The sequence below is a fragment of the Vipera ursinii genome (assembly GCF_947247035.1).
Source record: "Vipera ursinii genome assembly, chromosome: 3".
In the NCBI taxonomy this organism is placed as follows: Eukaryota; Metazoa; Chordata; class Lepidosauria; order Squamata; family Viperidae; genus Vipera; species Vipera ursinii.
Window position 1 is genome coordinate 92,098,618 of NC_139516.1, and position 25,495 is coordinate 92,124,112.

General features: G+C 38.6%; 1 protein-coding gene across 1 annotated transcript; it reads right to left on the minus strand.

The window, feature by feature from the left end:
* Positions 1-391: 391 nt before the first annotated feature.
* FNDC7 (fibronectin type III domain containing 7) lies at positions 392-25,087 on the minus strand (the record flags this gene model as incomplete). Its single annotated transcript, XM_083360251.1, has 13 exons — positions 392-757; positions 1,811-1,840; positions 9,727-9,990; positions 13,047-13,301; positions 15,410-15,664; positions 16,386-16,643; positions 17,275-17,529; positions 18,565-18,822; positions 19,576-19,836; positions 21,044-21,298; positions 23,314-23,571; positions 23,756-23,774; positions 25,028-25,087. 13 exons carry the CDS (start codon positions 25,085-25,087, stop codon positions 690-692), a joined length of 2,496 nt encoding a protein of 831 aa, XP_083216377.1. The 3' UTR covers positions 392-689.
* Between the last annotated feature and the right edge of the window lie 408 nt (positions 25,088-25,495).

The following is a 25,495-nucleotide window of genomic DNA, read 5'->3' on the forward strand; positions in this document are numbered from 1 at the left end:
TTAATCAAAGATTTGTGATCATTGCTTGAGCTAAAGAACTTTTCTCTAACAACAGGAACTAAATTTTAAAACATTTTATTACCTGTGAGATAATGTCAAAATGCCGAACTGAAAGATAAATCATATCACAAAAGTTCATATCTGTTTGGTAGATTTGTTCTAGTGGCCTGTATAAGAAATATCTGGAATAAAGACTGGATTAATTTATTTGTGGTTATCACCAGTTCATTGTGAAAAACAAGTCAGCCTGGGCTTGCATAAACAATAGAAATTGCAGTTCATTGTGTAAAGAGTAGACCTCTAGTCTGAACAAAGTCAAGCCAGTTGGCTCAGTGGTTTTATAATAGAATGCAAGCTAATTTTATCACTTTCGTACATTTACAATGCTTATTCAGTTATTAATACTAATCTTTATATAGTGAAAATTACTTGCAATGTCATCCTCAAATACAGGAAAATGATATTTTATAACGTTAAATTCTCCATAATGGTTCACACTGGGGAAGGGATACAAATATGCATTAATCATTACATGGTGGAATTTCATAATAGCATCTTTTCTGACTTAAGATATATGGTACACATTTGTTGAAACAACTGACCCAAAAAAAGTACAGTGGTAATGTGGATATAGAATGAAAAGGCATAAAGAGCATTACATTTCAGTTCAAAGACAATTTTAAATATTCTTACGGGATTGTTTCAATTTTTTCGCGTAGCACCTGATGCTGATCTGCACTTCTTCCTCTATAAATCACTGAAAATTGTATTAAAAATATACATTTAAATCCAATAATTAAGGTACTGAGTTTTTTTATACTCTGCCTCAATTTGACCCTTTATGAACAGTGTTTATCCAGTGCTTTACTTTGTAATATGCTAAGACCTTAGTCTCTCTCATGGCAGATATGTAGGGATAATTTATATGCTGTGTAATGTTTATTCTTTGAAACAGTCCAAGCTCAGTCTGCTTTTCTAATGTCCCATGCGCTATTCCAACACTGTCAAAACTACTGGTTCCAAGTGATGTTTAGAGAATGCAGTTATTCTAGTAATGTTGAATAGATCTCTTAGGAACTCAAAATGTTTCACATTTAAAACATTGACCACTTCTTGGTAAAGATTACTTATAAAGAAGGAAGGTCGTTCAGAAAATTCATTTGAAAATTTAAAAGTAAAATTATGTGTTCGAATATTAAGTAGCTCAGGATGGTAGTTGGGCTGTTGGTTTGATCGCCAAGCTCGGAGATCAAAGCAACAGCCCAAGTAAAATTGCCTTCAAGCTAAAGCAGTAACTTCATGGACACACTCCATTTTTATATATAACAATGCAGAAAGGGTTTGCTATAACCACCTTTCTGAAATGCTTTTTCAACTTCAACAGCCCTCGTCTCTCTGCTATGTATTAATTGGGTCTTAGCTTTTTGAGATCAATCAAATACAAACCAACCTCTGGCTTTGGTAATGATCTTTGCTTCCTTCAGGATTAAGTAATATGTCTTAAGGTTGGTTTAGGCAGAATGGCTGGGGCTTGTCACATTTAGTTCATTCCCTTCAGCTACATTTAGCAGTTTCAAGGGTTATGATTTTAGTAACTGAAAAGTTTGTAGTATACTGTAGACCAAATTTCATGTAGTTCTGTATATAGATTGATAAGCATTGTTGATCACATATTTCTATGTAGAAAATATCAATGTTAAAACAAATTGAATCAAATTAGTTTCTGATACAAATATCTAAGCATCCTATTAGGTGAACTTTAGCTTAAGTACACTAACTTAATCAAAATGGACATTAAATATCCACTTACCCATTCCTACTGAGTTTCCAGAACATGTCACTAAAAGAAAAACATGCAATGGTAAGTATTTAACTGAGAGCAAACACTTCTCAAAAAGGTTACATTGCTTATTTTTAAAAAAAAAAGTTTAAAAATGCTGGATGAATTTTATGCAATGAAATCAATGTTTTAACTGTTTATAAACTTGTAAATACATTAATATTTGAAAATAATCTAGGATAATGTTGGGTAAGAGTTTGGTGTAGTGGTTAAGATATCAGTCTAGAAACCAGGAGATGGTCCCGCCTAAGTCTCAAAGCCAGCTGGGTGACGTTGGGCCAATCACATACACTTCCCCAGGAAGCAGGCAAACCACTTCAGAAAAACTTTGGCAAGAAAACTCCAGTCATCAGGAATCAACATGGACTTAAATGTACATACACCCGCACAGAAACACTGGTAAATTTGAGTCTAATTGTATAGAACTCTAACACTAGCCATTTCTGAATAAATAAGAATCTTTATTGTCATTATACTGTGGGCACAACGGCACACATCAAAAATGAAATTTAGTTGCCTGCTCTCAAAGTGAAACATACATGACACCTAAAACATACTATATACAACATGTATAGAGCCACACCCCTACATATACATAACAATAAAATATTAAATACTGTCCATCTTGAATATATAACGGAAGGAGGAAGCCTGAGAGTTCACAAGGTTAATGCTGTACGGGATGAAACTATGGTTGAATCTGGATGTTCTACGGATACCACAAAGCCTCCTCCCAAAAGGTAACAAGGAAAACGTGAAGAGGATGAGTAGTGTCCCAGACAATCTTACGGACCCTGTTCAAACAATGCTTCTGTGCTATGTCCTGGATGGGAGGGAGGGAACTGCCAATGATCTTTTTGGCCATCCTCACCACTCTCCACCAATTTCCTGTCTGAAGCAGTGATGCTTCCAAACCAGACTGTGATGCTGTATGACAGAATGCTCTCAATCATCCCCCTGTAGAAAGTGGTTAGGATAGGAGAAGGAAGATGTGCTTTTCTCATGTGACTCAGAAAATGTAGGCACTGCTGTGCCCACTTCACCAGTTTCTCACTGTAGAGCGACCAAGCCAGCCTACTTGCTAGCTGCACACCCAGGAATTTGATGCTGGTAACCATCTCCACAGGTGAATCATTTATGCACAGAGAAGTGTGGCTGTGCCTGCCTTTTCTCAAATCAACAATGATCTCTGGTTTTTCTGGTATTTAAAACTAGGCTGTTTTCATTTGTTTTTAATAATATTTGATCAAATTCTGTCTGTTCTTTATAAAATCCCATTGTCTTTGCATCTTTTCCATATCTTGTTTGAATTTGCAAATATGGCCACCATGCTAAGTCAATGCCTTGTTGATGTAAGTCTTGTCTGTCTTTCAATTTTCCTTCCTTATCTAGAAAACCTTTGTAGGTAACGACTTTGTCATAGTTAATTAAGTTTGGGTAAGCAAAAGTTTCCATTGCTGAAAGCCACTCAGGTAGTTTAATATAGATTTTCTGCATTATTCTTTCCCATTCTGAAAGAAGTACATTCTTCTGAAGTGATTTTGGAAGTATCTATGTATTTTACTTTTCTCGTACCATAGAAAGGCATGCCAAGCAATTTGTAGGTCATGCCCCTCTAGGTACAATAGTCTTATTTCTCGACGTAATCCATTCTTTAAGCCATGGTAAAATGGCTGCTTGATAATATAGTCTCCAGTCCAGGAGTCCAAATCCTCCACTATTTTTAGCTTCTTGTAACATTTTCACTTTAATTCGTGCTTTCTTCCCTTGCCAGATAAATTTCAATATTGTTGTATTTAGGTCATCAAAGAAAACCTTTCCCAATTTTACAGGTATCGTTTGAAATAGGAAGAGTACTTCCGGTAAAATATTCATTTTGACTGTAGCTATTCTTCCGAACACCAACAGTTGAAGATTTTTCCACTTTTCCAAGTCCAGTTTTATTTGTTTCAACAATCTGTCATAGTTATCTTCTTTTAATCCTATACATCTTGCTGTTAGGTGGATTCCTAGATACTTAACTTTTTTAGTTATTTGTAGGTTTGTCTTTTTTATAAGTTGAGTTTTCTGTTTGTTAGGTTTTTTGTTAATACTTTAGTCTTATCTCTATTTATTTTAAAACCTGCCAGTTCTCCAAACTTTTACATTTTCTCCAACAGTTTAGTAGCTGTTTCAAGTGGCTCCTCCAAAATAAAAAACAAGTCATCTGCAAAGTCTTGTAATTTATATTTTTGTTCTTTTATCTCCAAACCTTTAATTTCTATGTCTTGTCTAATATTTCTGGTCAATACTCGCAATGGGGATAATTGACATCCCTGCCTTGTACCTTTTTTTGATATCAAAGTTTTCTGTATAGTCTCCGTTTAGGATTATTCTAGCCGTTTGTTTATGGTAAATTGCTTGAATGCATTTATAAAGTTTTTCCCAAAATCCATTTCCATCAACTGCTGGAACATAAATTGCCAGTTGTCAAAAGCTTTTTGTGCATCAAAAAATATTAATGCCATCTGTTTCCCTGGATGATTTTCATAGTACTCTAAGTTTTTTATCTGTCTCTTAGATAGAAAGCCATTTTGATCTGTATCTATGAATTCAGTTAAGAATTTCTTAATTCTTTCTGCCATTACCAAAGCGAAAATTTTATAGTCCACATTTAATAACGATATTGGTCTATAGCAGTGATGGCAAATGAGTGCCCAAACTGCAACCCAAAATCCACTTATGTGTCGTTGGGTGCTGGGTGTGCGTGGCCCATTGGGTGGGTGTGGCCATTTGGGTGGGTGTGGCCCATTGGGTGGGCTTGGCTGCAGTGGTAATGGCAGACTGGATGGGACTAAAAAATTCAATCAGTTCCAACTTTGCCAGATCTTTTTTTTCCCCGCGAGAAGTTGAAATTGAATCAATTGAACCTTTTTTTTTTTTTGCATACAGCAGCGAAGGCCTAAAGCAAAAATGTTTTATACAGTAAATCCCAGCTGAAGGCCTAGGACTGGGGTGATGGTGCACGTGCCCACAGAGAGGGCTCTGTGTGCCACCTGTGGCACATGTGCCATAGGTTTGCCACCACTGGTCTATAGTTTTTTATATGTCAGATCAGTATCTTCTTTAGGTATCAAAGTAATATTAGCTTCAGTCCACGACTTTGATATTTTAGTCTCCAAAAAGATTTCATTGCACAGTTCTTTCAACCTTGGACCTAATACATCTTGTAATGCTATGTAAAATTCTGCAGGAAGTCCATCTGGCCCTGGAGTCTTACCTTTCTTTTGCCTTTTTTTGGCTTCAGTAATCTCCATCACTGATATTTTCCCATTTAATATATTTCTGATATTCTCCGGGATTTTTGGCAAGTCTGATTCTTTTAAGTACGACTGTATTTTCTCTTTGGGGACTTCCTCTGCCTTATAGAGTGCCTCATAGTAGTCTTTAATGATTTTTTTCATTGCAACATTGTGGAACTGTAATTCTCCTTTTGAGTCTTGTAGCTTATTAATCTTTTTCTTTCTTCAGTCTGTATGCTAGCCATCTCCCCGGCTTATTGGCATTTTCAAAAAAGTTCTGTTTAGACTGTTTAATCTGTTGTGCCATTATGTCCATCTCAGCCAGGTTTAGTTTATGCTTTATTATCTCCATTTGTTTCTTGAGGATTTTCTTTTGTGGGTCTTTTTGTAACTCTAGTTCCGATTTTTTAGGTTCTTCTCTCAGCTTCAACTGTAATCGTTTCTTTTCCTTATTCTTTTTAGAGGTGTAAGTTATGGCCAACCCTCTAAAATATGCTTTAGCCGTATCCCATACATTTTCGAGTGATGTTTCTTCCTATTTATTTTTTTAAAAAATCAATTTCTTTTGTTGGTAGTTGTAAAAATTCTTTTTCTTTCAATATAGATTTATTGAGGGACCATCTCAGTTTTTTCTTAGTTCCTTTCCAAGTCATTTTTATTGGGTTGTGATCTGCCCAAACATTAGTTTCTATCTCCACCTCTTGTATTATCATTTTCAAGTCAAAAGATGTCCATATCATATCAGTTCTAGACTATGATTTATGCCTATTTGAATAGAATATATTGTGGTTTTTCTGGATTTCTCTCTCTTCATATGTCTTGAATATACAATTCTTTCATTTTTGAAAATGCTTTAGGTAGTATATTTCCTTCTTTTCTTCTTTGTTTATGGCTTTTGTAGTCCAGAGTCACATCTACTATTGCATTAAAATCTCCCATTATACAAAGATTTGGGTAATTAACTCCAATATTTTCTTGTGCAGTTGTTGGTAGAATCGCTCTTGCTTATCATTAGGCGCATATATTGCTACCCACAATATCTGTTTTTGTTCTATCATGATTTCCACCATTAATATTCTCCCCTCTTCATCTGCATAAATTTGTTTGGGATTCATCTTTTCTTTAATATAAAGGGCTATTCCCCTTTTCTTTTGAGATGTGAGTGTAAAGTAAAGTTTACCCATTTTCGGTTGTTCTAGGATTTTAAAGTATTGTCTTTTGGAGGCCAATTATATCCATTTTTAATTCCTGTAGTCTTGTAAAAAAAATTCTCCTTTTTAAAGGAGAGTTCAGTCCATTTATATTTATTGATAAAATTCCAATCTCCTCCATAATTTTCAATTATATCTAGGTCTCAATCTTCTAGTCGATCTAATCTGTCTCTGGTCTCTTGGTCTTGCACCTTCTTCTAAGCATGTGTTTTTATCTTCTTTCTCCTCTGTTTGGCCACTCCTTCAGCTACCATTTCCTCTTGTTTCTTGGGTTCAGAATCACCTTTTTCGAGGAATGTTCTGTGAGTGTCCAAAAATTCCATTGCTTTAAGCGGGGTGTCCAGTCTATATCTTTTCGTATCCCAATAGATTAGGATCCCTTCTGGGATCAACCATCTAAAAATTGACTCCTTTTTCAACCAATTTCCTGGTTAAGAACTGATAATCTCTTCGAGCCTCTCTTACCCTTCTAGGAATTTGTTTGAGCACAACTACTTCTTTGTCTTTGTATTTTAACGGTTGATCTCTTACTTTTCTCAAAATCCCGTCTCTTATGGATCTTTTAAGAAATCTAACATGGACTTCTCTAGGCAGGTTGTTTCTTCTAGCAGAGTTTGAGTTAACTCTGTAGACCTGGTCCAATTCTCCTTCCATTTTGGTCTTCCGCATTCCTAGAACATCTGCAAGTAACTCAGTTATCAGGTCTAGGAGGTCCTCTTCCTTGTCTTCTATTAAATTTTGAAATCCTAAAAAGTATGACGCTTGCTCCATCTCTATCACTACGAGAGAATCTTCCAATTCTCCATTTATTTGGACCAATTTTTCATTTTCATCTTTTAAAGGATTCTAATTTCTGGTCAACTCGGACTGACTTGAAAACCTGATTAAGAAACTTTACAGATTTCTGCTAAACTTGAAGAGGGAAGAAGAACAAGTAAAAGATAAAATGATAACATGGGCAAAAAACTTTGGATATTCTATAGAAGACTGGCGAAAATTATGGGATGGAAATATTAAATTGACTAAAGCAGTTTCATATAAAAAAAATTGGTATAAAATATTTTATAGATGGCATATGACAGCAGTAAGATTAGCTAAAACGTTTAAAAATACTTCGAATAATTGCTGGAAATGTAAACAAAGGCCAGGTGTCTACTACCATATCTGGTGGGTATGCCCTAAAGCGAAAAGGTTCTGGCTTAAGATACATACATGGTTGAAAAAAGATGACTAAAATACAGGTTGAATTTAAACCAGAACTGTTTCTGTTAGGAATATTAGGAGCTAAGTATGAGAAGGAGAATGAGTATCTAATATTGCATGTATTGACAGCAGTGAGAATAACATTTGCCCAATACTGGAAAAATGAAAACCTACCAACTGAGGAGATTTGAATCAAGAAAATTTTAGAGTGTGCAGAGATGGACAGATTAACCTTAGAGATTAAAGAGAAAGAGGATTCAATTTATTTTAAAACATGGGATAAATTTTACCAATGGTTAGGAAAATGAACTAGCGAGAAATGAATGTGATATTGTCGAGCCCCTCGGGCTCAACATGCTCACCGGGAGGGGGTTCCGGTCGTCGCCCGCAGCCCGCAGCCACAGCCGCAGCCGCGCCCGACAGCTGCTCAGCGGCCGATGAGGATCCCGGGCGCCCACGCTAGGCCCGTATGGCAGCCGCGCCTAACAGCTGATTCGCGGCCAAAGAAAGCCCCGGGCGCCCACGCTGGAGCCGCAACATCTCGATCAGCTGCTCGGCGGCCGACGAAGATCCCGGGCGTCAACACTGAGGCCGCGCTTGCTCGCACAGCTGATCGGCGGCCGGCAGCGTGGGGCAAAGGACCTGCCCCTGCCCGAACGGTTGTTGAGCAGCTAACAGCGGGTCTCGTCACACATGGGGAAGCCGCGCCAGCCTTAACAGCTGTGCGGCGGCCTGAAACGGGTGTGAGCCGGAACACCGGGTTGGTGGAGGGGAGCACGTTAGAGAATCCAGGGGGTGAGAGAGGGGGACATTGGACTTACACCTTCCTGCGCGCAGTATGGACTTCGGCGCCAGAGGCGGAAGCGGGGCGTGGGGCGGCAGGATAGAGGGGTGGGGTTTTACGCGGTTCAGGCAGATGCTGGTCTGCGTGGGGGAGGGTGGGGCTGACGGGTGGGGCTGACGGGTGGGGCTAGTACTCAATTAGTAGTTACATTTAAAAGAAGCGTTGGGACGAGTGGTTCCCAACGCTGACTTTATTAATGCTTGGAGATCCTGATATTAAAGGTGCTCTCTGCAGTCATCCGTGCTTCGTCGTGGTTTTTCCTGAGTGCCTGTTATACCCGGCGGAGACGAGGTTTTGACAGATATGTTATTTTGAATATATATTAGTAAGGAGAATGATATGTATTGACTAATGATACCGTTTATGATTATCATTTAGCATATAATAGCTATTCACTGTTATATTAATTAGCGCTAACTGAACATATGTACCCGGACAATAGTCTGTCTTCTAAAGCTTGAAAATGTTATTCGGGTGGGGGGGGCAACCCCAATGTTGTTCCCAACCCCGTTCCTACCCCAATCCCAATCCTAACCCCATCCCAAATCCTGATCCTTACCCTGGTTATATCCCCTTCCTAACACTAAAAAATTCAATAAAAAGTCTTATTAAAAAACTAGGCTGTTTTCCTTACACCAGTTCACCAAACTCTCAACCTCCTTGCTGTAAGCACCCTCCTTGTCATCTTGAATAAGGCCCACTACTGTTGTATCATCCACGAACTTCACAATATGGTTGGTGGCAAACCTAGCACAACAGTCATGAGCCAACAGAGTGAACAGCAGCAGACTTAGGACGCAGCCCTGAGGAGAACCTGTGCTCAGGGAAATGGTATTAGAGGTATTTGTTCCAGCTCGCACATATTGGGGCCTGTTGGTACTAGTAGTTTTTCCAAAATTCTCACCAACGTAACATCCCAAGCTTTCATGAACTAATGAGATGCAATAGTCTCTAGAATGAAAATGATGCATCACAAAATAATTATTATACCATGTAGAGAGTTGCCATGCTATTAACAGTCTTTGCAAATATATGCTGGTAATTTGGCAATGATAATAGTATGTATGCCAGTAATTGTATAAATTAGGGATCTCCAACCTTCGCAACCTTAAGACTTGGGGACTTCAGAATTCCACAGCCAGCCATGCTGGGAGTTGAAATCCACAAGTCGTAAAAGTTGCCAAGATTGGACAGCCCTAATGTAGATATTTCTTTTTATCAATTATTGACAGGTCTTCAAGATCATCTTAAACCAGATTAATAATATAGAATGTATGTGTATTTTTATATCCCTGCATATGCTATCCCACAATTTTTTTACTACTGCAGTCCCTTTTAGGTTTTTACCTGAATACATTTTCTTAGGACAAAATGCAAGCTTTGCTCTATTATGATCAATTAGAGGTGACACTGCCACCATATAGACATCCCCACAGGGTATCTCAGTGATGTCACAGTATGTCAGGGCTCCGGTGGATATACAGGTGAAATTTCTTTTTGAGCCATACAAATCTGTGCTGTAATTTATTGATTCTTTCAAACTGTGCCAATATACTCGTATGCTATTGTTGCCCAGTCTGTACAATTTAACCCCAGATGGGCAGCAAGCACCTAGGAGAGAAAAATAAAACAAATTTCAGCTTCAGTGACTTACAGGCTCCATTGAATGCCTACATTTTCTTACCACTTATTGGCACTTAAAATCATTCTACACAGATTTCAGTGAAAACTTAAAAGGTGTTCTGAGATTGCTCTCATTTCAACAAAAGGAAGGAGGTAGGATGTGCATAATTGTGTGTTTGGTTTTGCAATTTTAGTGTTTGTTTTGTGAACCTTGTCATGATAGAGTCATTAAATAATGGCTTACCTACTGGGTCTTCAGTCAAACTGCAAAATGAATACGCTGATTCAGATGCAATACATAATATGCAAACCCAATGAAGTGTGGGAATGGAAGTGCATATTAATTTGGACTGTGCTTCAAATATGGGCATTTGGTTTTTAAAAAAAAATCATGTTGCCTTTTTTTAAATTGCTAAAGCTTTCAAAACAGGTCACTCAGTTGCTTAGAAAGCCAGATTATACGTTGAAATTGATTAGTTTTATGACCATTAAGTCATCATAAATGTTAGAAGTGATAGCAACATGCAACCAGTATAAAGTTCACTAATGTCTTATTTGCAGGCCCTAGAGTGGGTGAGGCCAACATTTTCAGAGTTTAAAAGATTATTTTCCCCCTTAATCCTGCCTGTCTCCCAAAACCCTAAAACTAAAGAAACAAGCCTGAAACCATTTCCTCCACCACAGTACAAAGAAGGGTCTCTTTGATCAAACCTTTTGCAATTTCCAGAAAGCCAGTTTGGGATAGCAGTTAAAGCACCAGGCTAGAAACAGGGAAGCTTGTAAATTCTAGTCTCGTTCTAGGTACAAAGCCACCTGAGTGACTTTGGGCTAGTCATTCTCTCACAAATTCCAAAGAAGGCAAAGGTGAATCACTAACTTGCCAAGAAAACTGCAGGGACCAATCGAGGCAGGCCCCAGGCTTACTTGGAGACCCATACACAAAGGCAGGACAGCAAACTGAAAAAGGTTACTTATTCACATTATCATGCACCAGTATCTATAGACTGCAAACAAACATTGAATTAGTTATGTCTGACTTGCACCTATTTATCATGAAGCTAAAGTGTGCCACAATGAAAGGAAACTCATGAAGACTTTCTTGCTCTTATAGGTACTTCTCTAATTACAACCACTAATTCAGTGACCAAATTTATGGTGAGGTACTTCTCTAATTACAACCACTAATTCAGTGACCAAATTTATGGTGCTACTTACAATAAATCCTCAAAGTTGCAGCCATCGCAGCATCAGCACTGGCTCCCAAGTACAATAGCAGCAGCATCCTGCTGTCCCGCAATCACTATTTGTGACCTTCTCTTCCAAGCAAAGTCAATGGAGAAGCTGGAAAGAAAGGTCACAAACCACTCCCACCACATTTTACCCCAAGAAGCCCCACTGCAGAGCCCAAGATCCCAGGGATTTCATACTCCATAGTATCCCCATGCACACCCATGTTCTGTAGCATGCCTGCCCCTTACAGCCCTTCCATCTGCACTGTAGTGCTCACCTGCAGCCTCCACCAGCCAGCCTAACCTCCCTAGTGCCCCCTCCGCAGCCTGTGCTGTCCCATTCACTCGCATGCACACATAACAGATTTAGTGGGTCTATTAATATTCCCCAAAAATCCAGAACTGTCCCAATTAAGTCCAGCCAAAAGCAGACCTTTGCTAGTCCACAGAGCAATATCCACAAGGCATTTGAAAGTTTCCCAAACAAGATAAACCCACCAGGCAAAATTAAATCCAAAATACAAGAGGGTTCACAAGGCAAGAAAAGTCCAGAGTTCAGAAAGCATGGTCCAAAGTTAAGACACAATGTCAATATAAAGTAAGGCAGGAATCGCAACAACCAAGAAACACAGCTAGGAAATGAACATATTTCCAACATTGCCTCCATCTGTCTGCTGTGCTAAATATCCAGCTTGTGGTGTAGCCCATCAAGAAGGGCGAGGCTGCTTCCTCAGGAGTAATCAGGCTGACCTTCGCAGCTCCTGCCTTTTCTCTGCCCTACGTGTTCTTGGATCAGGTGCAGAAGGCAGTTCCTTTTCCTCATCACTGATTGGCTGCAACTCTGTGTTTCCCCCCCCCCCAGCCTCAGGGCTGTCTGCTGCAGCTGTGCTTCAGTCAAATCATTCTCAAGATGGCTGCTTGGAACCATTGACCAATTCCCACCCAGACATGCCCAGAACTGGTTAATCCTCCTCCAAGCTGGAGAAGTATCTGGGGAAGCAACTGGGAGAGTTATCACACAGCCTCATCATCCCACTGATGGCCCCCACTAGCTGACCTGTGTTCCCTAGTGCTCACCTAGTAACTTATGTGTGGCCTTCACTGGCCCCTAGTACTCCCTAGCACCCATCTGAGGCCCTCATCAATTCACCCATATATCCAAGCACCTGCACATAGCACCTGCAGACCACTCGGTGGCACTCATGCACATCCACCCCTGCTCCACAACATCTGTCCATGGCACTTGCACATCTCCACATGCTCCTTGCCTGGGATTCCTGCCTCTTTCCACTTAATGACCCACACAGTCCTGGGGTTACAATGGCAACAACGACTACCAGGAATGTTGTCATTAAACAATGTGATCATGTGACATTGTGCTATACTACAGTATCACATCACTAACATTAGAAATTCTGGTCACAACTGCCAGTGTAACCCAAAGACTACCTGTACTCTTGGGCCTCAGTAAAAGTTACCAAAGACTTTGGAACACAAGTAATTACTTTGTGAGGGAATCTCTACTTCCGTTGTTAAGTTTGGGCAATCCTCTTTGCAGCCACTCACACATAAAACAGGAGTAGCCTTGATGACAGCCTGCATAGACAATGAAGATCATTCTCTTCTGGAGCATCAATGCTTTTCTAGAAAAACAGGAACTGGGAGGAGAGGATCCAGAAAGGCCCTTCCGTAAGATCTTTTTCACCAACAATCTCAGACTTCAAGCCCATGAACATAAATTACTCATTGTATGCAAACATTATTTTATATTCTCACATTTCAGCAGTAGTTTTAACAGTGATTTCAGATACTTGCCAGAAGAAAATCCTTTGTATATGCAGTCAGAGACTAAACCTGTTTCACTAACTGCTTTTATAGTTACAGTATAGTTAGTTCCGCAAGTAATGCATCCCAGGAGACAAGAGGTCTGGAGAGTGTGACACCAGGCTTGTCTTTGGTCTGATTCCAAAATGGTTACATACGTCTTTGCACCAGTCCCAGAAGACCAGCTGATGTTTGTTACAGATTGTGTCACTTGACTTACTGAAAGATCAGCTGGGCAGCAAGGATCTTGAAAAAAAGAAGAAGAAAATATTTAGCATTCGATACTAGCCTTCTTTTAAAAACAGTATAGACCAGGGGTATGCAACAAGGGACGCAGTGGCTCAGTGGGTTAGGACACTGAGCTTGTTGATCAGAAGGTCGGCGGTTTGGCGGGTCGAATCCCAAGTGCCGCGAAACAAAGTGAACGCCTGTTACTCTTCCCAGCTTCTGCCAACCTAGCAGTTCGAAAGCACGTAAAAATGCAAGTAGAAAAATAGGGACCACTACGGTGGGAAGGTAACAGCGTTCCGTGTGCCTTTGGTGTCTAGTCATGCCAGCCACATGACCACAGAGACGTCCTCGGACAAGCACTGGCTCTTTGGCTTTGAAATGGAGATGAGCACCGGCCCCTAGAGTTGGAAATGACTAGCACGCATGTGCAAGGGAGCCTTTACCTTTACCTTTAGGCAAACTTGGCTTTTTGATGACTCGTGGACTTTAACTCCCAGAATTCCATGGCTGGCTCAGGAATTCTGGGAGTTGAAGTCCACCAGTCATCAAAGAGCCAAGGTTGCCTACCCCTGGTATAGACAGCCATATTCTTAAGGGGTGAGTAAAGTGTTTTAGCAGGTTTGGCTATAGATGCCGCTTATGCTGATAAATTGTCAGTAACATGGATAACAGATCCATCACATCTTATGTAACATAAGTCTTTTTATAAATATTTCAGTATTATTTGAAAAAAAAAATGGTACAGATAGTCTTTGACTCACAACAGTTCATTTAGTGACCAGCACTGGAAAAAAAAGTGACTGACCATTTTTCACACTTACAACTGTTGTAGTATCTCCATTATCATGTGATCAAAATTCAGACGTTTGGCAACTGACTCATAGCTAGGATAGTTCTGGTACCCAAGGGTCATCTGATCGCCTTTTGTGATCGTCCGACAAGCAAAATCAATGGGGAAGCCAGGTTCACTTAACAGCCATGTTCCTAACTGAACTAGTCCAGTGATTCACTTAACAACGGTGGCAACAAAAGTTGTAAAAGGGGGCAAAACTCATTTAACGTTTCACTTCGCAACTAGAAATTTTAGGCTCAATTGTAGTTGTAAGTCAAGCACTCCCTGTATTGTTGCTGGAGGCTTTACTTCAGAATTTGGATTATACACCTGTTTTAGGTGGAGCTACATTCTCTGTTTAAGGGACGCGGTGGCTCAGTGGGTTAGGACGCTCAGCTTGTCGATCAGATGGTCAGCAGTTTGGTGGGTCGAATCCCGAGTGCCGCGTAACAGAGTGAGCGCCTGTTACTCGTCCCAGCTTCTGCCAACCTAGCAGTTCGAAAGCACGTAAAAATGCAAGTAGAAAAATAGGGACCACTACGGTGGGAAGATAACAGCGTTCCGTGCGCCTTTGGCATCTAGTCATGCCGGCCACATGACCACGGAGACGTCCTCGGACAAGCGCAAGCTCTTCGGCTTTGAAACGGAGATGAGCACCGGCCTCTAGAGTCAGAAACGACTAGCACGCATGTGCGGGGGAACCTTTACCTTTACCTTTACCTTCTCTGTTTAAGAACAGGTTTGGGTTCTTGTAGTCCTTTTATAACCAGCTTGGTGCTGAACAACCACATAATATCTATGGCATGGAGGCCCTTTATAATTTTGGCCTACAAACCAATTTTGTAGGGGCTGTTTAAAGCAAGGGGGGCCTGGCATTTGTAATACAGGTAGTCCTTGACTTACAGCAGTTCATTTAGTGACCGTTCAAAGTTACAATGGCACTGAAAAAAGACCACTTTTCACACTTAAGACCACTGTAGCATTCCCACGGTCACTTGATTTACGTTTGGATATTTCACAACTGATTCATATTTATGTCCCAAGGTCATGTGATCCCCTTTTGCAACCTTCTGAGAAGCAAAGTCAGTGGGGAAACCAGATTTGCTTTAACAACTAATGTAAGCGATTCTCTTTAAAAAAAAAGTCATAAAATGGGGCAAAACTCACTAAACAAAATTTTCACTTAGCAACATAAATTTTGGGCCCCACTGTGGTCATAAGGTGAGGACTCCCTGCAGGTGCAGACTGCACACTGGTGACTTCAATTGTATTATTGCAATACTTTCCTTACCTGTCTCTAATGGAACACTGTAACTAGGCAAGCTGTATCCTGCTTTTGTACTTGCTACAGCACTGATAGAAAACTGTGACCCACATGGAAGGTTATGGATAGAGCATGAATTTCCAGAGCTTGTGCAATACCACTTTCCTGATTCTCCTTTTACAGTGACAGTATACATTGCTCCATCACTAGTGGCATGCCAATGCACACTTATTATAGAAAGAGCGTCCTTTGAGATGTTTAATATTTCTGGACTACACGGAGCTGAAAGATTATAGAAAGAGCAAAGATAAACTGTATTCTTATCTGTGGCACATGCTGTATTAAAAGAGACAGACAGACATTATAATATCTGCAGTTTTATGGGAAGTTCAGTAATATAACAGCTGAAACACACATACTGCAAAATGTTCCCTCTCTGCAACCATGTTCTTTCATATTTTTATTTGAAATTTCAAAATAATAATTTCCAATATTTTTTGAGGGATTTACACTTTGTGTGGCACAACCTTCTCTGAAATTATTTTTTGTATTTTATTAGATTCAACAAAAATGACTTTTAGTAGCTTACTAAAATTATCATTGGTGTCATGGACTAAGTATTGCCTAAAGCAGAATTTGTTCATACTTGTTTAGAAGTTCAAGGCTGCATGTTTTTAAAAAAGGAGCAATGGCCAAATTCACTTCTGTAGTGTCACCAAGAATATTGTGTAGACATGTCTATGAAGACACTAAGAATCTAACCTGACTTGAAGAAGACTTTACTTAATGAAAATAATATAATCAAGTGTTTAACTATATTGATATTATATTGTTGGAGCCAAAACCAAACAAAGAAAAATCAGCCAACATTCCTTTGCTGTAATTGTGCTACTTCCAACATGTACATCATAAGGTAGCAGTTATTAATTTTTCAAGTCTTGTATCATATTATTATTATTATTGATTATCTTGCTTTAAAATAAAGGCTAAAGTAAAGTCATACCTGTTGTCACTTGTTTAGGTTCACATGACATATTGCTGCCTCTGATTTCACTGAATGAATAGACTGTGATATTGTACAGAGTGTTGCATTCAAGGGCAGAGAAAGTACATGTTGTGGCAGTATCATGGCATAGTAACTCACTGGTCAGGGTGACAGCTTTGGTTTCATACATTTCAGCACCACGGACAGGAGACCAGATTATCTGAATAGTGTCACTAGACACAAACACCGGGCTAAAATTACTAGGACAACAAGGTGCTAAAAGGAAGGGGGGAAAGGAAGGCAGAGTTGGGATTAAGATAATACTAGAAAATAATAAAGCAATTTTTTGCCACGCAAGCATCCCAAATAAGGATTTTGTCATAGGTTCTTATTTTGTAATATTATAATAGAAGAAATATTTGCTGAATAACTCTTCTGTACTTCAGTACCACTATTCCAGGTGGCAGTGGTCCTACTGTTGGGTCATCAAGGATCATCTAATATCAAAAGCTATCAAATCCTAACTGAAAGCAGGCATTTTAGAAGTCCTTTAGCCTGATTTCCTGAAGACATTTCAGGATCTGCCTACTTCTTACTTTAACCCATGCCATATGATGAGTACTGTAATCAAGAGATGATTCTTGTAGAACTAAAAACCTCAACAAGAGGGAAGGAATGATTGTTCATCCCTGAATTAAAACTAGGTTGACACCAGCCTGGTTCTTTCATCTAAATAATTCATTCCTCAGGCAGAGATGGGATTATTTCTGTGCTGCTTAACACCGTAACAAATAAAAACTTGTCACTGGCCATAACAGTCATGTAAATTTTGCCCTTATCCTTTATTAAAGCAATTGCTAACTTTGTGCAAAGTCTGTCCAACATACAGAAATAAACGGGTCCTTACCTGTAGTATAATTAAATATGTCACCTAAAGGGCTCTGCCCAGCCTTGTTATAGGCAAAGACACTAATGAAATAGGTGAAGCCACAATCTGATTGGAAAAGGCACTGGGTACAAGATGTGTTGCAGTGCACCTCCAAGCCATCATCACTTTTCACAAAAGCCACATAATAATCACTCAGATCAACATCTGACCATGATACAGCCAAACTGCCTGGTTCCTTCTCTTCAATGGTTATATATTCCGGAGCACAAGGGGCTGTAAAGATTTTAACAAAGCTCTCTTTAACTTTTCTCATAGGAAAGAAAACTCAGGACAATAACATCTGCAGCAGTTTTTAAAACTCCCAACCAGTGTGATGTTTGAAGAACGCTCATGTGTTGCACATGATAGAATGTGATTTTGTAGAACATCCGCTTTTATCAGTCCATCTATACCAGGGGTCGGCAACCTCGGCTCTTTTATGACTCGTGGACTTCAACTCCCAGAATTCCTGAGCCAGCATAGCTGGCTCAGGAATTCTGGGAGTTGAAGTCCACGAGTCATAAAAGAGCCGAGGTTGCCGACCCCTGATCTATACTAAAGATGTCAATAGCTGTGGTAGCCAATCTAAAGCCAAAGAAGATGACTGCAAAATCGGTCCATATTGTGTAACGTATACAGTAAATGTCAAAAACAGTATTTAAGGTTATTGCCTGCTCTTTCTAGGAGCAGTATCACCTCCCTCAGACCCACATGGACAAGCACCAATCAGATCTATAAGTGCATGTTATCAGCACGTTTTTATACTATCAAGTTTTAAAATATTTTCATTAAGCAGATGTCTGTATTGCACCCTATTATAGATTTTGGAGGAAATTATTCTTGCATATGATCTAAAAGATAAACAGTTTGGTGACATTAAAATTACTAAGCAGGAAACCAGAAGACCATAGATTCTAGTCCTGTCCTAGGCATCAAGCCAGTTAGGTAACTTTGGACCAGTTACTGTCTCTCAGGCCCAAACAGAAGGAGACAGCAATCCACATCTGAAAATGCTAACAAGACTTGTCCAGGCAATTGCCAGTACTCAAAACTAACCTACAGACACACACACAAGCACAAACGATCCCAAAGTCCAGCTGAAATAAAAGAAATGGAGGCTGCTCATAAAACAAGCCTTGCAATCTTATAATGAAGACAGTTCAAAATTTGGGATATTTTATTTCCATTTTAAAACAAACAGTTCATGTAATCTTTCTGCTTCACATTTTCTGTGTGCTATAATTTTTGGATTGTGCGTGTTTCACCTACCAGTTTTGAAAATCACAGCCTCTGTGGGTGTGCTAGAACCAGCTTCGTTGCTTGCTACAACTGCCAGGGAATACTCAGCCCCACACTCCAATGATGAGATTATGCAGGAAGTGGAAACTGAACTACAATTTCGTTTGGAAGTGTTGCTATAGGCTGCAGTGCTGTAACTTGAAGAGCCTTCTGTTGGCATATAAGAAACCAGTGCTCCCAAAGACTCACTGTCAAAGACCACTTGAACATCTCCTGGTGCACGAGGCCCTGGAATACATTTTTAACAGCATCCCACTGTCATTTGAATGGAAACAAAACTAAAAAGTGCTTTTAATCAAAACTCTATGATCTGCTTCAACCATCACACTAAAATTATGGTACAGTTTTTTTTCTGTTGTGGTTTAATTTATAACAATGGTCAAATCTTGGTTTACAGCTTGGCTTCCTGTAGGAAGCCATCAAAAATGGGGCTTATTTAACTTAACACTGTTAAGCAAATTCTCCCTTTGTGTGAGGTATGAATACAGCTTATATCAGGGGTCTTCAAACTTGGCAACTTTAAGACTTGTGGACTTCAACTCCCAGAATTCTTCAGCTAGCCAGGGCTGACTGAGGAATTCTGGGAGTTGAAGTCTACAAGTCTTAAAGTTGCCAAGTTTGAAGACCCCTGGCTTATATGGACACTTACATTTCTAGCTAAAGTATTTGCAACGAAGAAACCAAGGTAGCGAAAAGGGCAACCAAAAACGTCTGATTGAAGCCCTCCCTGATAATTTTGCTTAAATTGCCTAATTTGAAGATCAGTTGTAAGAAATGATGATATTTTTGCTCTTCGTTTATCACTGACAACAGCCAATGGTATTAACACTTCAAAGAAAGCGCTAACATTGAAAACACAATGGTTATTCAAGTATTCTTTCTGCTAAATCCATGGGCAGTAAGCAAAAACATTTTTCCTTTAATCATTATTACTTTTATTGAAATTCAATTGTTTCTTGTAAAAAGATGCTGGCTTCTTACTTGTTCTTTGATTGTAGGTAAAATCATCTCCAGGTATCCCATTAATATCCCATGCATATACCTTGATGGTATAGAGACTTCCCGGATCTAAACTGGAAAACATCAGGGAATTGTCGGTGGTATTTTCTTTTAACATGTTGCCCAAACCATCTGATCTTATGATCGAGACAGAGAATCCCACAGCCATATGTACAGCATTCCAGCTAACCACAATGCTGTTACAATTCGGAGAATTTGCTACCAGCATAGGGGCAGTGAGCACTGTAAATGAGAAAATACAGATTAGACTTAGTGAGATCTTGTACATGGACAGATGGAGGTGAAATCAGGCAAGATATCAATCTAAGTCAGTAATGGTAATGATATTTCTTAGATAATGTTTGTATATACTCTTGACATATATGTTCTAACACAGCAATGTGCAGCAAACTACCGTAAAAATACATCCATTATAAATATCTATAAAACTCATATTTCCTCCTACAATTCAGGGACACAAGGGTTCAATATTTTTATGGATCCTAATTTCTTAACAGACAATAATAGATGATGGGAAAGTGTCAAGCTGGAGAAGATATTCTAGATTAAACAAGTGGTTTGAGGCAGTGTGGCAAGGCTATGCAGCACTTTGGATTCAAGACAAAAAGTACACGTGATATCTGTCTGCAACTAACAGAATAACAGAGTTGGAAGGGCATCCTGGAGGTTTTCTAGTCCAAACCCCTGGTCAGGTAGGAAACCGTATACCATTTCAGACAAATAATTGTCCAATTTCTTCTTAAAAACTTCCAGTGTTGGAGCGTTCATAACTTCTGGAGGCAAATTGTTCCGCTGGTTAATTGTTCTAACTGCCAGGAAATTTCTCTTTAATTCTAGGTTGCTTCTCTCTTTAAAGCAACTGCATCTTTTCCTGGATTTACATGCCTACCCTCTGAAGTTGTAGCACCAGCCCAGGAAAGGATATATTTGTTCTGATGACCAGCACTAGAAAAGCATTCCCAGGGTACCGCCGGTAAAAGATTGCCGGCGGACAATACCCAGGGGGAGGGCCTTCTCTGTGGGTGCACCGGCCCTTTGGAACCAGCTGCCCGTAGAGCTTAGGACTGCCCCTGACCTTCGCTCATTCTGCCAGGACCTGAAGACCTGGCTCTTCGAGCTTTCTGGCCTGGACTGAGAGTACTAACTGGGGTTTTAACTGTATCTTAATTGTAATTGGGTTTTTAGTTCAAGGTTAGTGTAATCATTTTAATTGTTTTTAATTTTTGTAATTTGTTGTATTGTTTTTAAAAAAACTTGTGAACCGCCCTGAGTCCTACGAGAGAAGGGCGGTATATAAGTCTAAATTAAATTAAATTAAATTAAAAAATTAAATATATTCTGAAGGATTTTTCCACCTCCATATCCGAAGCTTTGCATTGGTTGCAGAAGTCATGTTAATATTTAGTGTCTGAATAAAATCAAGAAGTACCTGTCTTTGCTTTCTTCGGAGGGGAAAGCTGACTTCTTCCTCCTGTGTTTACAGATCGGATAGTGATTTTATACAGTGTTGCGGCCTTCAATCCTGTCACGGTTCCTGGTGAATTTGTGACTATTGTTTCAATGACCGTCTCTCCATCCTGTGCTGTCAGTAGATAACTGGATGCCCCTGTGACAGCTGCCCATTCCACTGTGATACTGGTACTCAGTTTAGAATAGGCTTGGTGAATGATGGGAATCTCAGGAGCTTCAACAAAGGGAGGAGAACCTCAATCATTTCAAAATCAAGACATGTCATATTGCAAGTTGCGGAATGTGGATGTTTCTTTCAAAGATCGGAACTCTGAAGGCTGGGGTACCTTTCCTTTACTCTGTTCATAATGTGTGTTTTCTTAACAATACCTGATTCTAGAAACATAAGAGAAGACCACAATGGGGAGAATACAGATGGACCTCAACTTATGACCACAAATGGGATGATAATTTCCATTGCTAAGCAAGGTGGTTGTTAAAGTCAGTTGTGTCTGATTTTGTACACTTTTCTGCCATCATGCAACTGTTAAGTCAATCACATGGTCATCAAGCAAATCCATTTTCCCCCATTGACTTTACTTGTCATGAGCCGGCTTGAAAGGTCACAAATGATGATCACATGACTCAGGACACTGCAACCATCATAAACACATGCCCATTGCCAAGCACCTAAATTCTGATCATGTAATGGGATACTGGGATTGGTCGTAAGTCACTTTTTTCAGTGCCACTGTAACTACAAACAGTTGCTAAATGAATGTTATAAATCGAGTATTACCCGTCCATGAAAACATTTTCTGAATAGAAAATATATATAGGCAGGGGAAGAGAGAATTCATGAAGGAAATGACAGAAGAAGAAAAACAAAAAACTGCATTCTCAAACAGTCAGCAATTTCACAATAAATGGGGTTTTAGAAACCTTGGCAATTTTCCTGGAGCTGCAAGAAAGGTGAGTTGTTTTTGAACAATATATCCCTTGTATTAAGCCAGTGCATTCTTTCATTCAAAGCTTGCTAAGTAGCTACTGAGATACACACACACATACATCCAAATTTTTTTTGCAAGGATACTGAGCCTTATTTAACAAAAGTCTGTGCTAGTAAGAAATTATTCAGAAAAAGGAAGTATAGTAGCGGAAATAACATGTCTTTATTTTTTACTTCACTGCAAGCGTTTTTCTTCAAAACCACATTTAAATCTTCTCTTCACAAAATAAAGACTTCTAAACACAGCATTTCATTTTATTTCATTACAGAAATCCTCTATGGATTTAACTGTTTTAGTATTCACTGCTCTAATTAAACACAAAATGAATATATCTCAAAGAATACAGTGGATGTTTTATCATTGGAATTCCAAGTTGAAGCAGCTAATTGCCTGATAAATTGTAAGAAGCCCAGGACAAACGATTGAAAAGATTGAATCGAATACACTCTCATGACACATTTAACCCAAAGTTAACTAAACACAACTTTTACAGTTCACAGTAAATTGTAAACTTACCGTCCAGACCCTAACTGGCTAAATTGTAATTGGCTAGTTTGCGATTCAGTATGAGAAAAACCTAGTTTGTGAAGGGTGAAATGCAGTTGATAGGATTAGCTGATACGATTTTTCATCAACCCCATTATAATGGAATGTGTGAATGACCTTGAAGGACGAAGGGAAGAAATGCTACCTAGGAAACAATCAGAAAAATAAGACAGGGGCCTCATGAAGTAACAGTTAGAAAGGAAACGTAGGAAAGACCCAACCTAATTGTTCAGATAGCCAAAAATAGTGTGGGGAAGTTTGTACCTTCAGATTCTGTTAATACAGCTTTAAGATAAAACAGAATTGGCTCATTTAATAATCTTTCCTGTCTGGAAGGCTTAGACCGATTAGAATTAAGAACATAGATCTGAAAAGAAAATTTATGGGAGGAATAGAAGTGTACAATTTATGTACAATTTATACAATAGAAGTTGTCCAATTTATTTCCATTTTGTTCACAGAGAGAGGGAGATGGATTCAGAGCAGCAGAATAGAGTCCAATTCTTGGACTTCTGAATGGAGGGCTAGCCAAGATGAAAGAGAATCCTTTAACCACTGCTGATCCGTGCGTCACCATTGTTCACACAATCTTTTTCCAATATGGCACTCTACAGATATACTGGGGAACATGAATGTAACTCCCACAACTCCTGGTCACCCAATTCTTATTGATACAATTCTATCTGATACCAACCTGTTAACTGCTTTATCTGTGTTTGAGCTAGTATAACCCCATTTTTATCCATGGCATCCACCATTACAGTGTAAACTGTGTTGGGGGCCAGTGATGACAAAGTACCTACAAGTGTAACTTCACTGAAATGGGCCATTAGAGTATGACCCAAAGTTTTCATGGGGGTTGCTGTGACTCTGTAAGAAGAGACATTTGGAAATTTAGGCCAACGGAGAGAAACAGTTCTTGATGCCACATCATAAACAGATACTGTGAAACCTGCAAAAACAGATACAAAAGGCATGTTCAATTTCCCCCACCTTCCTGGTTATAATTTAGAAAATATTCAAAAGCAATGTAAGTTTATGCAATTATTAAGTTCTAAAAGAATTAGCAAAAAGTGTTGATTTTTAATATCATTTTTTTAAAAAAATGGCAAAAGAAAATATTTTTCATTTTTTACCTGTGCCAGCAGAAATAATCTGTAAAGAAAGATTTGGAAAATTATTGACAGCAACAACACTGAGATATTTACCTCAAAAATAAAATATAATGGTAGAATACTAAGGAGTTTTCACGTAAGTACTGTACATCTGAATTTTTTTCAATAAGATTTACTACTCACTTATGTTTTCAATATTACTTACATAAGACTCTATTAAAAGAGTCTTCACATCTACATATAAGAATCTATTTAAAAACCCTTTACCTCTAAATAATCTTAATGTTTACTAATTAAATAATAAGAAAATCACAAAGCTATGAATGAAATGGGCTACTATTCAGAAGTTCATATTATTAGTGAATCTTTCCTTTCAAAATCTGTCTATTATTCTAGAAAGGACAGTTTCTAGTTGCTGACACACAGGTATGTGAAACCCAAACACAATCCTATCATTTACCCTGGAAGAGTGCAAACTCCCAAATCTAGTAAGAGAATTCCAAATACTCATTCTATCGTACGTTCCTGTTATGGCCACAATTGTCATATGCATTAACTGGATCCAATCCAAAATGTTTACATCGCTAAGATCTCTAGACTACTCTGTTGACCAACTAAACCTATTTAGACCAATTCCCACTTGCAAACAGAAAAATATACTACCCAGTTGAGGCGGCCAGGCATATTTCACCAAACCTAATTGCTAAATAGTTATGCATTGCATAGAATTGCTGATTTATTTCTGAATAGCTGTGTCAATAGATCACACCAAAATATTTATAGTATTATATATTTATATAATATAGTAGGGAATAAATGGAACTGAACTCAAGTTTTTAAATAAATACTGTATGCAGGAATCATAAAACTAAAACTCGATCGTTGGCTAATTGCTATATTACAGTCGCAAAAAAACAACAACAGTAAGATGTTTATTTTTTAAAAAGGATGTCTTTTAAATTATGAACTGAGTTAAAAAATTATAATAAAGCTGCATTTTCTTCCTGCACTATCTTATAAAAATGAAACACCCAATACTGCTAAGCAAATAAATAATTGAGTGATAAGATTAAAAAGTTAATGTATTGCAAATCATTTCTGAATCTGAGGTTTCATATAGTCTGAATCACTTGAGACTAAATATTGATCTTAATGTAAAAATTTTTAAAAACCAGCATCATTTCAGAATTTTAAAATGAAAAGATGTAGAAAATGTTAAGACTAAAAGTATTTTTTTAAAAGATAGCAAGTATTTCCTATAAGATGTTTAAAAAATTAAAAAATGAGACTTACCATTTTAAAACTTATAAGAAACAATCCAGATGAAAGGAGCAGTTTACGACTTCCACTCATTGTACGCACTTTTCTCACTAACAGAATGAAATCACTACCACTTAGAACAGAACTCATTGTCTAAGAAAGTTTTCAGTTGGCTTCAGTATCCAACTCTGTGGCGCCTCCTCCAGTTACAAGTAGTTCGTAAAAGATGTATAGAATAAATCTAAATCTATTCAGGCAATGATATTTCTTCTTTTAACATTATGAGATGCACACATAGCAACATCTTAGACCGTCAAACAATATTAAAAAATTACTTTCTCAAAAGTTAGTTCCAACAATATATTGAAGAACAATGTGAATAAAACAAGTAACTCTACTCATGTGAAACAGACAACAGGGAACTATAAACTTATTAAGAACAAGTGCAAGACGTATTCCAACAGAATGAAGCAAAATAAGTGTGTTTGTGAGTGCATGTGC